At 38.6% G+C, this 14377-nt stretch overlaps 1 protein-coding gene and 1 pseudogene across 1 annotated transcript; both read left to right on the top strand.

Moving 5' to 3' along the window:
* Positions 1-2257: 2257 nt before the first annotated feature.
* On the top strand, positions 2258-12720 carry LOC146467115 (DELTA-actitoxin-Oor1b-like). Its single transcript, XM_085126252.1, has 5 exons — positions 2258-2413; positions 9541-9670; positions 11311-11365; positions 11667-11861; positions 12277-12720. Exons 2-5 carry the CDS (start codon positions 9548-9550, stop codon positions 12609-12611), a joined length of 708 nt encoding a protein of 235 aa, XP_084982378.1. The 5' UTR covers positions 2258-2413; positions 9541-9547; the 3' UTR covers positions 12612-12720.
* Positions 2420-8694, top strand: LOC146467116 (uncharacterized; annotated as a pseudogene).
* Positions 12721-14377: the final 1657 nt, after the last annotated feature.

Below are 14377 nucleotides of genomic sequence, written 5' to 3'. Positions count from 1 at the left end.
GAAATTATTTTATTTATTTTATTTTATTTTATTTTATTTAAGTGACTCCAAAACGTGCGTTTCTCGTGATATGTCATTTTTCAAAGTACATCACGTCTTTGCCTACTAGCAGAGTAGACGAATGTGCGAGAACGCGGCAAAATTGTCTGATCACAGCAACTTTCGACGGAAAAATGAAGTTTATTTGTAATCAAACAAAAGCTGTCAATTTTATCTTCCATATCGCTAATTCTTCTCAACTAGCTTCCCTAGCTTATCACATCATGTTCAACGAGAAAAGCACCGACTTGCAGACACCGAACACTCCAACAAAGCCGCTGCACATTGTCTCAATTCATTCACGGTGTATAATGCATTCATGAGAACACATTGGCATCGGCGTGATTAAAGCCGAAATATCTGGAAAACGGGGATAATAATCGCTCATAGAATGTAGATAATTTTCCATATAGGTTATTTCAAGATTCACAGAATTTTTTCCTGCGATGACCGATTTTTTATTATAGTTAGCATAAAAGAAAGTTCTCTCCATAGCAAGACTGCACGAATGTCTAATTTGAATGATTGATAATACCATGAATACATTCATTCATTCATTAGAAAGGTAAGGAAAGTTCAGTTTCAAAAAAAGAGGCTAGTTTACCATGTTTTTAACCGTTTAATGCGCTTTAGTTTGCATTAAAAAGAAAACGTGCGTTTCTCGTAATATGTCATTTTTCAAAGTACATCACGTCTTTGCCTACTAGCAGAGTAGACGAATGTGCGAGAACGCGGCAAAATTGTCTGATCACAGCAACTTTCGACGGAAAAATGAAGTTTATTTGTAATCAAACAAAAGCTGTCAATTTTATCTTCCATATCGCAAATTCTTCTCAACTAGCTTCCCTAGCTTATCACATCATGTTCAACGAGAAAAGCACCGACTTGCAGACACCGAACACTCAAACAAAGCCGCTGCACATTGTCTTAATTCATACACGGTGTATAATGATGAACACATTGGCATCGGCGTGATTAAAGCCGAAATATCTGGAAAACGGGGATAATAATTGCTCATAGAATGTAGATAATTTTCCATATAGGTTATTTCAAGATTCACAGAATTTTTTCCTGCGATGACCGATTTTTTATTATAGTTAGCATAAAAGAAAGTTCTGTCCATAGCAAGACTGCACGAATGTCTAATTTGAATAGACTGATAATACCATGAATACATTCATTCATACATTAGAAAGGTAAGGAAAGTTCAGTTTAAAAAAAAAAAAGGCTAGTTTACCATGTTTTTAACCGTTTAATGCGCTTTAGTTTGCATTAAAAAGAAAACGTGCGTTTCTCGTGATATGTCATTTTTCAAAGTACATCACGTCTTTGCCTACTAGCAGAGTAGACGAATGTGCGAGAACGCTGCAAAATTGTCTGATCACAGCAACTTTCCACGGAAAAGTGAATTTTATTTGTAATCAAATAAAAGCTTTCAATTTTATTTTCCAATAGCTTACGATAGGGGGGTAGGGGTGAGTTGATTGTGAGACAATAGCTCGTTTCCTCGTTTGAACCTTAGATCTTTACAACAATAGATTACCATCGTATGAGTATCACGTGACACTCACCCCATCCTCCTCCCATGTAATTATTATTGTGCATATTTTTGTAGTTTGCCGTTTTTCTGGTCGTCACCTTTGCTAGAGCTTTTAATGCCTTATTGCTACCTCATCGTCTGTCAGTTATTAGCTCACGTTTGTACTTTTCAATATAAAGCGGCCATGTACAATGGTCAAACTTATATGACAGAAAGAGGTTGTGTCAGGGCTCCTGGTTGTGTTCTGCTTCTGCGCGCCCGCGTTTCTCGCGGCTTGGCCGCTCGCTACATTAATCGCGCTCGTTCTACGGAACTTAGGAAAACAAAGAGACTTCTCGCAGTCTACTCTGGCAAACAAACTTGGCTGTTGGCATCGAATCGATGTCAGAGAAGAGAAATAAATATGCTTACTTACAGTAACAATAATGTACAGGTGTTTCTTAACAGACCTTTGTTTTACTGTAATGTAAATAAATTATCTATCATCAAGTAAAATGATGTTATCGAGCTTAGAAGAGCATAGGAGAGTGCAGGAAAGTGCACATTGGAAGTGAACCCGCAGAGATAATTTATTCGCCTTCTATACCCGCCATCAATTTAACTGGGTCCAGAAAGATCTGGTGAAACTTTCTTATGGTGAAAGCATTTTCTAGCAGAACTTTAATTACTGCAATTAAAATTTTTGCTATCTAAAAGGAGGTACCATGGATACCAGAAGGGCATAAAACATAGAGGGTGTTTGCTTTGTACTATCTTCTTGCAGCGATAGCAGAGGAACCTCATTGGAATCAAGAAAGCCAAGATTGTCTATTTGCGGTTCAAAACTTCTCAGAGGTGAGATTAACTTTGGTATGAACAAAATAACGATGACTTGCCTTTTATTAACGCCAATGAAAGTTTCCAAATAGAAATTCCTTTAATTTCCTTGATATAATTTAAAGGATAATGGAGATCTACGAAAAATCGTAGTACCCTGTTTTCTCGAAAATAAATGTCCTCTTCCTGATTTACTGGTGAAGAATACAAAACCCTGATGCCTCTTGCAAAAGGCACGAACTGTGAGTACTGTCGTACTAACGGCGATGTCGGCAAACCAATTTAAGTAACTGAGCCCTTAGGGTTCCTATTAATTTTCTCTGAAAACGCTCTGTTTTCGAGGACGAAACAGTTCTTTTCTGAAACACATGGTAGCTAGCGCTCCGCTTTACCTATTTCTAAATTTCTTTCTTGATTTGGGCGTTCAATTGTAAAATACACCTTGGCCGGATTATTTTTCGTTGCTGTAAATCGTGACCACGTTTTATCACGTTTATATATACGAGCGCGAGCAAAGCAGCGAGGATGATGCCACACCATCCGCTAGTTTCATTGGAACAGCGAATCCAGCGAGGAACCCTCAAACGACGGAAAAACCAACAGAGCTTGGATGGAAAGTGTACTCTCTAAAAGAAAAAAACATGAGGATGAAACTACACATTGAATTCCTGAAGACATGCATGGAGGAGGATATTATTCTGAAAGAATTAACCATTGACTTGCGATCAACGACAGGCCGACAAGACGAAACCTTCCAAACCAAATAGAACGATATTTTAAGCAATTGCTCACGGCAGCACGTGGAATGTCTCGTGGAACACTACGAGAGGCAGGTGGCACAGAACGTTGCCGTGATAACCGACACTTTCGAGTCACTCGAGAAGATAGAGACTGGACGGACTGACGGACAGGGACAAGCAACAAGTAGAACAAGAAATACAATCAATTATCGACACAAAAGAAAAACAGCTAAAGGAGCAAAAAGAAAACAAGCTAGAAACGGCCGGAAAGAACAAACAACCGGTACAAGAGGCACAACCACTTAATCGGGGAAGTGAAACATATGCAGAAGCAGTAAAGAAACACATTCATCAGAAACTGAACCCAAACAAGTCAGACCCCACAGGAAGCAAAAAACGGCCTGAAGAACAAGGCCAAAGAGAAGAGGAAGTTATCAGAGTATGCAGAAAGTGCTTACATTGACTCAAGAGGAATGTTTAACGACCAAAGAACGCGAACCAACAGACCGAATTCCTCTGGTCACTACGTTCAACCCCCACACCACATTTATTGCAGAAATTGCTAAACGAAATTGGAACTTTCTCCAATCAAAAGAAAGGCTATCGCTCATATTCAACAAACTACCTTTAGTCGCCTACCGACGACCAAAAAATCTACGAGACAGACTTGTGCGTTCAACATTTGTAAGTGAAACACCTCACAATCTGATACCAAAGGGATGTAGAGCATGTGAAAGAACGACGTGTAGTTAGTGCAAAAAGATCAACCAGACGACAACTTTCACCAGTCCCAACAACAAGAAGACTTTTACCATATTTTATGCAGTGGACTGCCAGTCGTCATGGATCATTTACATAATCGAGTGCAACATTTGCAAACTTCAATACATTGGCAAAAGTGAAACAGCATTTAACCTACGGTTAAACAATCACAGAAACCATATTAAAAAGGTAGTGAGTGGCTGCGAACTCACTGAACACTTTTTACATAACACACGAACTCACGACTTTCACAATAATGTTACCATTACCATCATAAAAAGAAAGAAGTCCTTCGAGAAAGAGAGATTTTCTGGCAAAGAACATTTAACTGCATTCAGCCGTAATGACTAAATAAAAGAACTGGATAAAGTTTTTACGCAGGGGCCTTTATAAAGTTTTGGGTACATAAATTGTTTAAAACATACGTTATAAAGGTTGTAAAAGGTAACTTAATTAGAAATACTAATTGTTTACAAAACATTGTACTCAACATCTAATTAAGCGACACCCATTATACTACGTCACACAATTGACCAATTAAGACTCTGTAACAATTGCATGTTACAGAGGTAAAGTTTAAACTTATCTGGGCATATATTTGTCAGTTTGTGAACGAAATTTACTGGACCACTAGGCTACTAAGTAGCTAAGAGGATTTTCGTTTGACTAGCATTTTTGTTAGTTTTTTTCAGGCTAATCTTTTTCACAGAGAACGAGGTACTTAGCAATTTAGCGGGCACTCTAGCGGAAGGGCGAGACATTTTGATTGTTGATCATTTAGATCCAAATTTTTCTTCTGTAGGAAAAATGTATCTGTTCTTTTGTTTTGTTCAGTTTCTAACCATTGTTTTCGTCAGTCTCCAATATCCAGGTGCTAAAAAATAGACTAAGGTATAGATTGATAACGATCGGATAACGTGTTTAAAGATATCTCAGGCATACTGCCAACTAGCACAGAACTGTTTCGCTCAAAAAATGGGCTTTTTCTTTTATTCTTCTTATTTAACCAAAAAAGAGACTTTGATGTTTCAAACGTTTGCCAGTGTTTTCCTCCTTTTTACTTTTTTGACCTGTTAAATTACATTAAATCGTACAGTGGGTGTCTTGATATTTCCCTCTTTGGAAGATTTAGTTTTTCTAGTTGTTAGAGAAGTACCCACAAGAAACCTACATATGATAGATATTGAAGACCTCATGACTGCAGACAATCAAACTCTTCCTCGATTCAGTTCCCAGAATTCGAATTTTGACTTTCTTATCGTTCGTAGATAACGTAGGTCAGACGATACAACCTTAATATTAAATGGTTCACAGGCGTCGCTCTCAGCTGCTCTTAACACACTCGACGTTTTTGGAGAAGCCTCAGGTCTCAAACTCAACAGTAAGAAAACAGAAGTGACTTGGATCGGAACAAATAGTGGAAAAACAGAAATTCTTCTTCCAGAAAGAAATTTCAGACGGCAAACAAACAAAGTAAAATCTCTTGGCGTATGGTTTACGACAGACCCTGAAAACACTGTACTTTTAAACTATAAGGAAAAACTGGAAAAAATTAGAAATATTCTAAGCAACTGGAAATACCGTAGATTAATTAAGTGGAAAGATCACAGTTCTGATAAGCCTAGTAGCTTCTCAAATTGTGTACGCCTTGGCACCCTTGTGCACAAACAAAAAAATAATTAGCGAGATTAACAAGCTCTTTTACTTGTTTCTTTGGAACGGAAAGGGAGATAAAATAAAGCGAGATATTATGATTAACAATTACCCAGCAGGTGGCCTCAAAATGATTGACATATTATCTTTCAATAAAGCGCTAAAAACCACTTGGATAAAGAAGTACTCACCACTCACTCACTCATTCATTCATTCATTCATTCATTCATTCATTCATTCATTCATTCATTCATTCATTCATTCATTCATTCATTCATTCATTCATTCATTCATTCGTTCATTCGTTCTTTCGTTCATTCATTCATTCATTCATTCATTCATTCATTCGTTCGTTCGTTCGTTCGTTCGTTCCTTCATTCATTCATTCATTCATTCATTCATTCATTCGTTCATTCGTTCATTCGTTCATTCATTCATTCGTTCGTTCGTTCGTTCATTCATTCATTCATTCATTCACTCATTCACTCACTTATTCATTCCTTTCTTCGTTCATTTATTCCTTCGTTTGTTCGTTCGTCCATTTATAATTAGTACAATGGTATAAGTCGAATGAGCTTTTAAAAAATGAAAATGTGGTACATATGTAATATCCCTGCTTGTATAAATCACAGTTTTTTTGTCAAGCAATGTAACTGATGTTAACAGACGGCCTTGAAATATGAACTTGACCTGTCATTTCAGGATATCTAAGGAACCTGTTAGCCTTTGTTTTATGGCACTTATTAAGGACATGATTTCTTGCCTTAAAATTCAACCCCTGAAAGCACCGTTTCTTGTTCATTTGATTGCTACAGATTATTCTGAAATGATTTATGATGCAAAGGAGAATATCAACCCTTTCTGGGAAATAAGAGCCTATACCCTTGTACTTTCTGAGCTGATTTTCCAGAAGGTGGCTACAGAAATTACATTTTTTGTTAACTTTCAATTTTTTCTTTTCTTTTTTTTTTTTTTTTCTAGCGTTTCCCATTGAATTTGACATTAATAAGTACATAGATTACAAGGGACATTAGTAGACGTTCGTGGAAAAAAATATTCCTCTCCCCCTCCCCTCCCCCCCCCCCCCCCCCTCTCTCTCTCTCGTGCCTGTATATGGCACAGTGAGCCCCATTCTCTCTCAAATGCCTATAAACCGCACAACGATTGCGCTTTGAATTCGGCGCGCTCTGAACTCAGAACAAATTCATTAGACCTAGCGTTTTGTTTGGCTTCCTGAGGCAAAATTTTCCTGAGGATTAAGTCTAGTGAGGGAAGAAGTCTTACGCGTGCAGCTTAGTCCTACCTCGTCTAATATGCTTCCTACCAGTAGTTCTCTTTTGAGCTTAAAGGGTAATTTTCAGTTACTCGGGCAGAGACTAAGGGTTGCATATTGTGAGCTTTGCTTGAGAAGGTGACAGTCTTTGGCCGTAGAAAGTAGGTCTTAGGGATGATTTGTAGTCGGGAAGCGTGAAATTATCGGGAATTTTTGACCCGGCCAAAGACTTAGTATATCTTTCTCGTTAAAAAACCGCTGTAAATGCTTCCAGTTCCAACTTTTGTTTTTTCAACATCCGAGACTTAACGTAAAATGGCGAAACACGAGCAAGAATTGTCAATTATTTTCTCTTCGAAAAGCGTGAGTTTGAGAAGGATTTTTCGCCCTTATAACTGTAGCGATGTTAGGCTAGTGATCGATTACTCCTGAAGTGGCATTTTGCGTGGGATTTCCGCTCGAAAGTGTCATAATTAATTTCCAGATGTTCGATGGCGTGATTGGCGTTGCAGCATGAATCTAGAATGAAGACGAAAAATCAATTTAAAACGCTGTCTTGCTCCGATTAAGCCAATTCTGTTGTAGAAAGCTAGACTTGAGGGCTAAAAGACCGGGTTTTGGGTTCGATTTAAGATGCGTTGGCGCCGTTAGTGGTAATTGCCAAATGTCACACTTCTTTTGTCGGATCACAGGTCATATTTCATTTCACTCATTTATAAAATATTTGAGATAGTACGCGCGCTCTCATTGGTCGATAGGTGTGTTTAGATAAGAGTATGTAAACACGGTTGCGACGTCACGCTTTCTGTGTCTCCCGGCACAATTTGAAAACATTTTTTTAAAATGTAAAAAGCTTTCGCAAGACTCGCAAAGTAATTTCAAGTACAACTGTTAAGGAAAGGGAGAAGAATTTCCCAAAATTTTGATCGGGGTTTGCCTATCTCCTCCCCCCTGAGCCCGAGGGAGAAAAAGCAAAAGAAAGAAGAACCACAGCGTTTTGCTTGCCTCGCTAGACGACCTCGTCCAGGGAGCTTAAGAGAAGGCGACAAAATATGCAACAAATACGCAGTAAACGTTTTTAAAGGTAATTTTTGCCTCTGAGTACCACAAAAAAATTCTCTAAAAGACATTCTTTATTCAAAAAATGTACACGAAAACGAACACAAAACTATATGCTACAGACTATAAATGTTTCAAATCAAAGTTTGTATGGCCGGTTGCCGTGTTTTGGCTGTCAAATTTGTATAACATGTATTTTCTATGAGACTTCCTCAGCGTAATAATCTACTGTTACGATTGCTATTACCAGCAACAACTTCTAAACAGCAAAACTTCACAAGGCACGATGAGCGATTCGACTTCTTAGCCATCTCAGGCTGCCACACCGGGCAAGTTCACGTAACTTTCAAGAGCGACCATGCACAGTGACATTCATTTTCAGCTTAAATAAACTCCTCATATTGAAGTTCTTTCCTTACAGAATCGTATATTTTGAACACTTCCTCTAGTACCTTGCTTTCCAAAAAAGAAATGTTATTTCTCGAACAGACATCGCTTTCATTGCTAACGTGGTAAACTAGGTATAACACGAGCCGAGAAAGGACCGAAATTGATAAGGATAGTGCTAAAAAGAGAACTAAGGCCGAAATTTAGTTTATTGTAGTTAACATCTACAATTCACACCCATTTTTAGACTTTAAGTCAAAAATGGTTAAAATCGATACCCTGTTTCAGACCAAAACGGCTCAAAAACCATACCGTATATAACTAGATAGCTTACATAGGGTAGGGGCAATTGTGTTTACACAGTACTATTATTATCCAAGTAATCAATTAGTTCGAATGGCACAGACCAAGCCTAAACAACCGACTGTGAAGTTGAACGCTATTTAGGGACGTGACTGAGCACTGACTGAGTTGAATGGGAACTGGGAATATGCTGGATGGCGTTTGAAAGCGAGGAATGATGCAGGGAATCAAGCTAATATATTGTAGAAACCACGCCAATGGTAGTCAATGAAATAAGTCGAGATTAGGGGTGAGAAATTCAATTCACTTTTGTCTTCCGGTACTAAAATAAGGTAACTTGATAGGAATGACAACGTTAATTTTTAACCGGCAAACTAATCAATATATTCCATGCTTTTCTATCGAAAGGGAGTCCATTTTTGTGATTGGATTTTGAATGTGACACTGGTTTATAACGGCACTCTCAACGCTGAAGAGCCATTCCTGGTGATTCATGTTTTTACTCAAGAAGTAGGGAGAAACACTCGACTACGTCTCGTTTTCCCCCCTACACTTTTTTCGTGCTCTAACCGCTTCCTAATTGCTTTACAACAGAACAGAGCACAGTCGAGGCTTCTTTATTTGTTAAATACAACAGCATTAAGGCCACAGACAAATTTTACTTGAAATTTCTGCGCTCACTTCGCTGGAATCTAAATTAAACTGATGACGTCCAAGTACCGAGCACGAGACACCCTTTCACCGTTCGCACTGTTTTTACGCTGTCAAAAACCAAGCAAAAAGAGCAACATGCGTGTAAAAGTGAGACATTTCAAAGAATCGAACGCAACTATGTGTAGCCAAAATTTTTTTCAAAAAGCTGGCGAGTTTCGCGCATGGCTATAATTTTTTTTTTGCCAATAAAGCAAAGAGACAACAAAAAGGAGAAAAGACTGATGAAAATAATTAAATGTTCTTATACCCTCCAGAAATAAAATGGGCCGGATTAGCCTTGTCGTCTCGATTGTCTTACTCGCAGCGGGGACTTTTGCAACAGTGGAATCTCCAATCAAGCAAGATCATCCTCAGCAGTATCATGAAATTCGTTTAGACGGAAAGGTTAGGATATATTATGCAGCTACTTCAGTTAGCCTCCTTGCATATTTTGTTTGTAATGAAATTATGAAAATGATTTTTTTACGAATTAGGAAATGTGCCGATATTCCGGCTCACTCCAGGTGATTCAATGTGATAAACACCAGACGGCCTTGTTACTCGCGTAGCAAAAGCAAGTATAACCTGACAAAATAAACAGCGTGCGTTAATACTCTGAGATGCTATTACAGTTCTTCCGGAGATGCGCGTTTACCATTTGCACAAAAAATCCGGTTGGAATGGAACGCTTTATATGGTACGGTTTTTCCAGTTTAAGCGGTTTGGCTGGCCCGAGTCCCCTGCGGCTCACGAAAACAATAAAACAAAATGGCGGCACAGTTGTTGAGCACGATTCCGCTACAATTCTACACCTCCAAGAGTTTGGCCCCTCAAAATTAAGAATAGATAAAATTGATTATTTACTTACCTCTGTAATCATGATTCAGTAGTTGTGAAAAATATTGCTTCACAAAGAGTGCATCGCCATGCCGTAGTCACCATCTTGAATTGCAACTGAAAAGCGCGCGAAAATGGACCGGGCCGAGCAAGGGGGGGTTTTGCACGCTTCCCATCGTGCATTGCGGGCAAACTATATTATCAACGCGAGGCCACCCGCGATCACCTCATTTGACAGTGGACGCCGTGAGGCTCGAAAGTCCGCGATCCGCCGGCGAATATTTTATAGTGCAAAAACAGCCAACATCCCAAAGAATCTTCTTTTATTCGTCTGCCAGCAGTGTTCCTGTTATATTTAATGTGTTTCATCACCAAAGTATGCTCATAAGGCGTCGTAGGTGACGACAATCTTATCGAACTCGTAAAGACAATAAGAGGAAATCGTAAACTGTTTTGGCATATTTATTTATTGGAAAAACATCAGAAGGAAAACGTGCAGTCCACTCGCATTAATCTAGACAGAGAAAGTTAACGGGAAGCCGCCAAAAATTTCTCTGAACTTAGATTATCTCATTAGCATTTTAAAAGACAGCGCTTATTGAAACGCCTGTTATAAAAAAAAAATGCGCATCGCTCCCACTGTGCTTGTTTATTTCATTTCGGTTCTACATCTACTTAACAGTAACACGCCGCTTGTGCGGCATGAACGATTCAAAATGCTTATTACCACTCATTGTGAAACAGTCGCTGATGACAACAAACAAATAAGGCTCCTAAAATTATTTTTATAAGATCGTATTCGCTCAAAGAAACACATTAATCTCATTATTGAGAATTTAGCAACATAGTACAAACTGTTTACTTGTCATTTCTCATTTGTGAAGCGAAAAAATCCATGTGGAACTTCGACTAAAAAACACATATTCAAAGCTGTCACTGGAAGTCATTCACTCTCAAGCAACGCAAAGAACGATGGGAAGAGTGTAAATCCCCCCCTTGGGCCGGGCATGATTTTGACTAATGGTACGGAATTTTCCAGTCATTTCGGTTGGAATGGGAAAAGAGGAATACATCTGAGCATTTCCATCTTTCCCGGAAACGTTCCAGTGGAATGGCCTGAACCATTTGAACTTCCAACCGAGAATTCCGGTTTTTGTTGTCAAATGGTAAACTGCCATGGTGTTGAGATGCTTCTTTGATATATACAGGGTCAAAGGAAATTTGTCCAGCACGACCAAGATGAGCAAAACGTCAAGCAAAGAGGTAGGCTTTTTCAAGCGTTTGGCATTTCTTTACAGCGTTAACAAACATAGATTACTGTGTAAAGAAGAATTGAAACATCTCACCAAATTCAATGATATATGAGTAAAGAGAGTAGGCAGAGTCGACAGAAACTAAGGCTTTTACGAAAATTTACAACGTATTGGACTAGTTTTTATATAGATGCTGATTTGTTGAATTCTCCAAACTGATCGCTCGTCACCTCAGTGGATTGTCTAGTGGATAAGAAACTGTGCGAAGGTTCCACCATAAAATACTAACTTATTTTATTTCACCCTTCCAGGATTGGCAGGAGGCATTATCGCTGGTATTCAACTTGGAGCCGACTTGCTCAACACAATTTTGAACGCCATCGGTGACATAAACCGTAAAGTCGCCATCGGTATTGAAAACGAAAGTGGACACACCTGGAATGCACTCAACGTCTACTTCTCCTCAGGCACTTCGGATTCGTCCTTACCCTATTCCGTAGATTCAGGTAACAATAAATTTAGCAACCCAGTAAAGAGCTGTAGGGGCATGGTGATCTAGTGAAGATCACAATGGACTTTACGATTGGTTGGCCCCCGGCCTAAGGAAGGTGATCAGGCGGAATGGAGGGTGGGAAAATGAAAAGAGATGTAGCTGCTGCGATTGTGAATGGCATGAGGGGTGTAATGTCCGAACGACCAGGTTTTCAGACATGCAATGCCACCACACCCGGCTAACGTTATCCTTTTAACATGATCTGAGTTTGATGTTAATTCTCGTAAAAATACTGTGGGATATCTGTTCTTGAATTGGCTCAGTGTTTCTCACCACAGTTATCTTGGGACAGATCATTTCAGCAAGTAAACATCCTTACATATTTTCAAGCAGGAAAATAAACGTTGTTCATTTGTTGTTTTCATCAGGAGAAGCCTTGCTATACGACGCTCGCAAGACCAGTGGACCGGTCGCCACAGGTGTCGTGGGAGTCCTGACATACTACATTCCTGGCCTTGACAAGACATTGGCTGTCATGTTCTCCATTCCGTTTGATTACAACCTCTACAGCAACTGGTGGGATATGAAGCTTTACAGTGGAAAGAAACGGGCCGACCACGGAATGTATGAGGACCTGTATTATGGCAATCCGTTCAGGGGAGATAATGGATGGCATGGAAGAAGCTTAGGTTCAGGGCTTACATTCAGGGGCTACATGTCTAGTTCTGGTCAGGCTATCCTTGAACTTCATGTCACTAAATGATTGACAAACTGCCCGCTTCAGTCTCATATGAGCTACAAAAGTGTGACTGCAATTACACATTGTACCGTATATTGCAGATGACAATAAAACGCATTTGAAAAAACAAAAATGTTTCAAGTTCAAAATGCTGGGGTTAATGTAGTCCCGTACTTTATTAGCTGCCGATGGAAGTCTTCCAACACCCCAATTCCTACTTAACAGAAAATCAAAACTCCCAGAAAAAATTTTCCATTATGCGGAAATAAATTTCATTCCAAGAAACAACCTGAGTGGTAGATTTTAAACTGTTTCAGGCCTGTTTTGACCGAAAATTCAACGCGCACAGAAGGAAATCAAATTGGTAGCAGTGCAATCCAATAAATTCTCGTCTCGATGTGTGGTTGCCATTAGAATTTCCTTTATTAGAGAGACCGGGCTGGACCTTACCGCGCTTTCTGTTGCTTCAATCCGTTGTTATTTTTTTTGCCTTCCTTCCTTTCTGGTCAAAACTTCGCGAAAATAGGTAAGAATCGAGAAATAACTTCTTTCCTTTCTGGTTCCAAATTCTTAAAAATGGTGATTTAAGAAACAAGTTCAATCCTCTTTAACCTCAAATTCGTAAAAATAGCAAGAAATTGAGCTATTTTTTAGAACTTTTTTCAGGTCTCAAATTCGCGAAAAAGCCTAGCCTCAGCAACAAGTTCATTCCTTTCTGGTCTCAAATTAGCCAAAAACCGAACAGAAGGATCACTCCTTTCTCGTCTGAAATTCGTGAAAAAACTTAAAAAAAAACGAGCAATAAGTTCACTCCTTTCTGGTTTAAAATTCGTGAAAATAGCCAAACCTCAAGCAATAAGTTCATTCATATCTGGTCTCAATTTCGTGAGAATAGAGAAAAATCAAGAAATAAGTTCATTTTTTCTCGTAAATTCGGGAAAGTAGTTAAAATTGGAGAAATACGTTCATTCCTTTCTGGTCTCAAAATCATGAAAATAGCCAAAAATGAGTGATAGGTTGATTCCCTTCTTGTCCCAAATTCGTGAAAATAGGCAAAAGTTTCTTGGATTTATTTCAAATTGGGAGGCCTACGCGAACGTGTGTAGTGGCTTGCACGTCGGCAAACATTTTGCGTGTTTTAAGACTGCCTCATTGGTGTTCAGACTCGATCTGTTACCGCCTCGCTACTTATCTGCTAATACTGATGATAATGAGGTTAGGCTACACAAACACCTACATACACAAACTTTGCCAAAAGATGGCAGATCTCAGAAAGGAAAAAAATCGTCCAAGCAAATCGTGACAACCATTGCAGAAACAGGAATACTGTGCTCCGTGACTTTGCCTAGACGACATTAAAAAAAAGAGCGAATTCGACTAGCATCTAATCAAACGGCGACCTAGCGTTAAAAGCTTACCTTTCATCTCAATATAAAGAAACTTATTATTATTATTATTATTATCATTATTATTATTATTATTATTATTATTATTATAATTATTATTATTATTATTATTAATTAATTATTAATTATTATTAGCATTATTATTATTATTATTAATTTTTATCGAATTGTTTTGCGGAACACCGCTGTGCACTAGTTCCCAGACTCCCGTTCCCCGTTCCCGGTTTTAGGAACATCCTAACCTAGAGAATTAGAGGAAAAGAAGAGAAAACTGGAACAAATAATAGAGCACAAAACAAAAGGCGCAATTTTAAGATCCAAATGCATATGGTACAACGAGGGGGAAAAGAATCCAAAATATTTTTTAAACCTCGAAAAAAGACA

The sequence above is a fragment of the Pavona decussata genome, unplaced genomic scaffold (assembly GCF_977016875.1).
Source record: "Pavona decussata unplaced genomic scaffold, jaPavDecu1.1 SCAFFOLD_137, whole genome shotgun sequence".
NCBI classification, from domain to species: Eukaryota; Metazoa; Cnidaria; class Anthozoa; order Scleractinia; family Agariciidae; genus Pavona; species Pavona decussata.
This window is presented reverse-complemented; position numbering and strand designations above follow the sequence as displayed.

Bases quoted from the DNA above. Each gene is read 5' to 3' on its own strand.
- LOC146467115 (XM_085126252.1), top strand. From the start codon at position 9,548: ATGGGCCGGATTAGCCTTGTCGTCTCGATTGTCTTACTCGCAGCGGGG. The intron at 9,671-11,310 runs GTTAGGATATAT...TGATATATACAG, and splicing joins AAATTCGTTTAGACGGAAAG to GGTCAAAGGAAATTTGTCCA. The intron at 11,366-11,666 runs GTAGGCTTTTTC...TCACCCTTCCAG, and splicing joins GCAAAACGTCAAGCAAAGAG to GATTGGCAGGAGGCATTATC.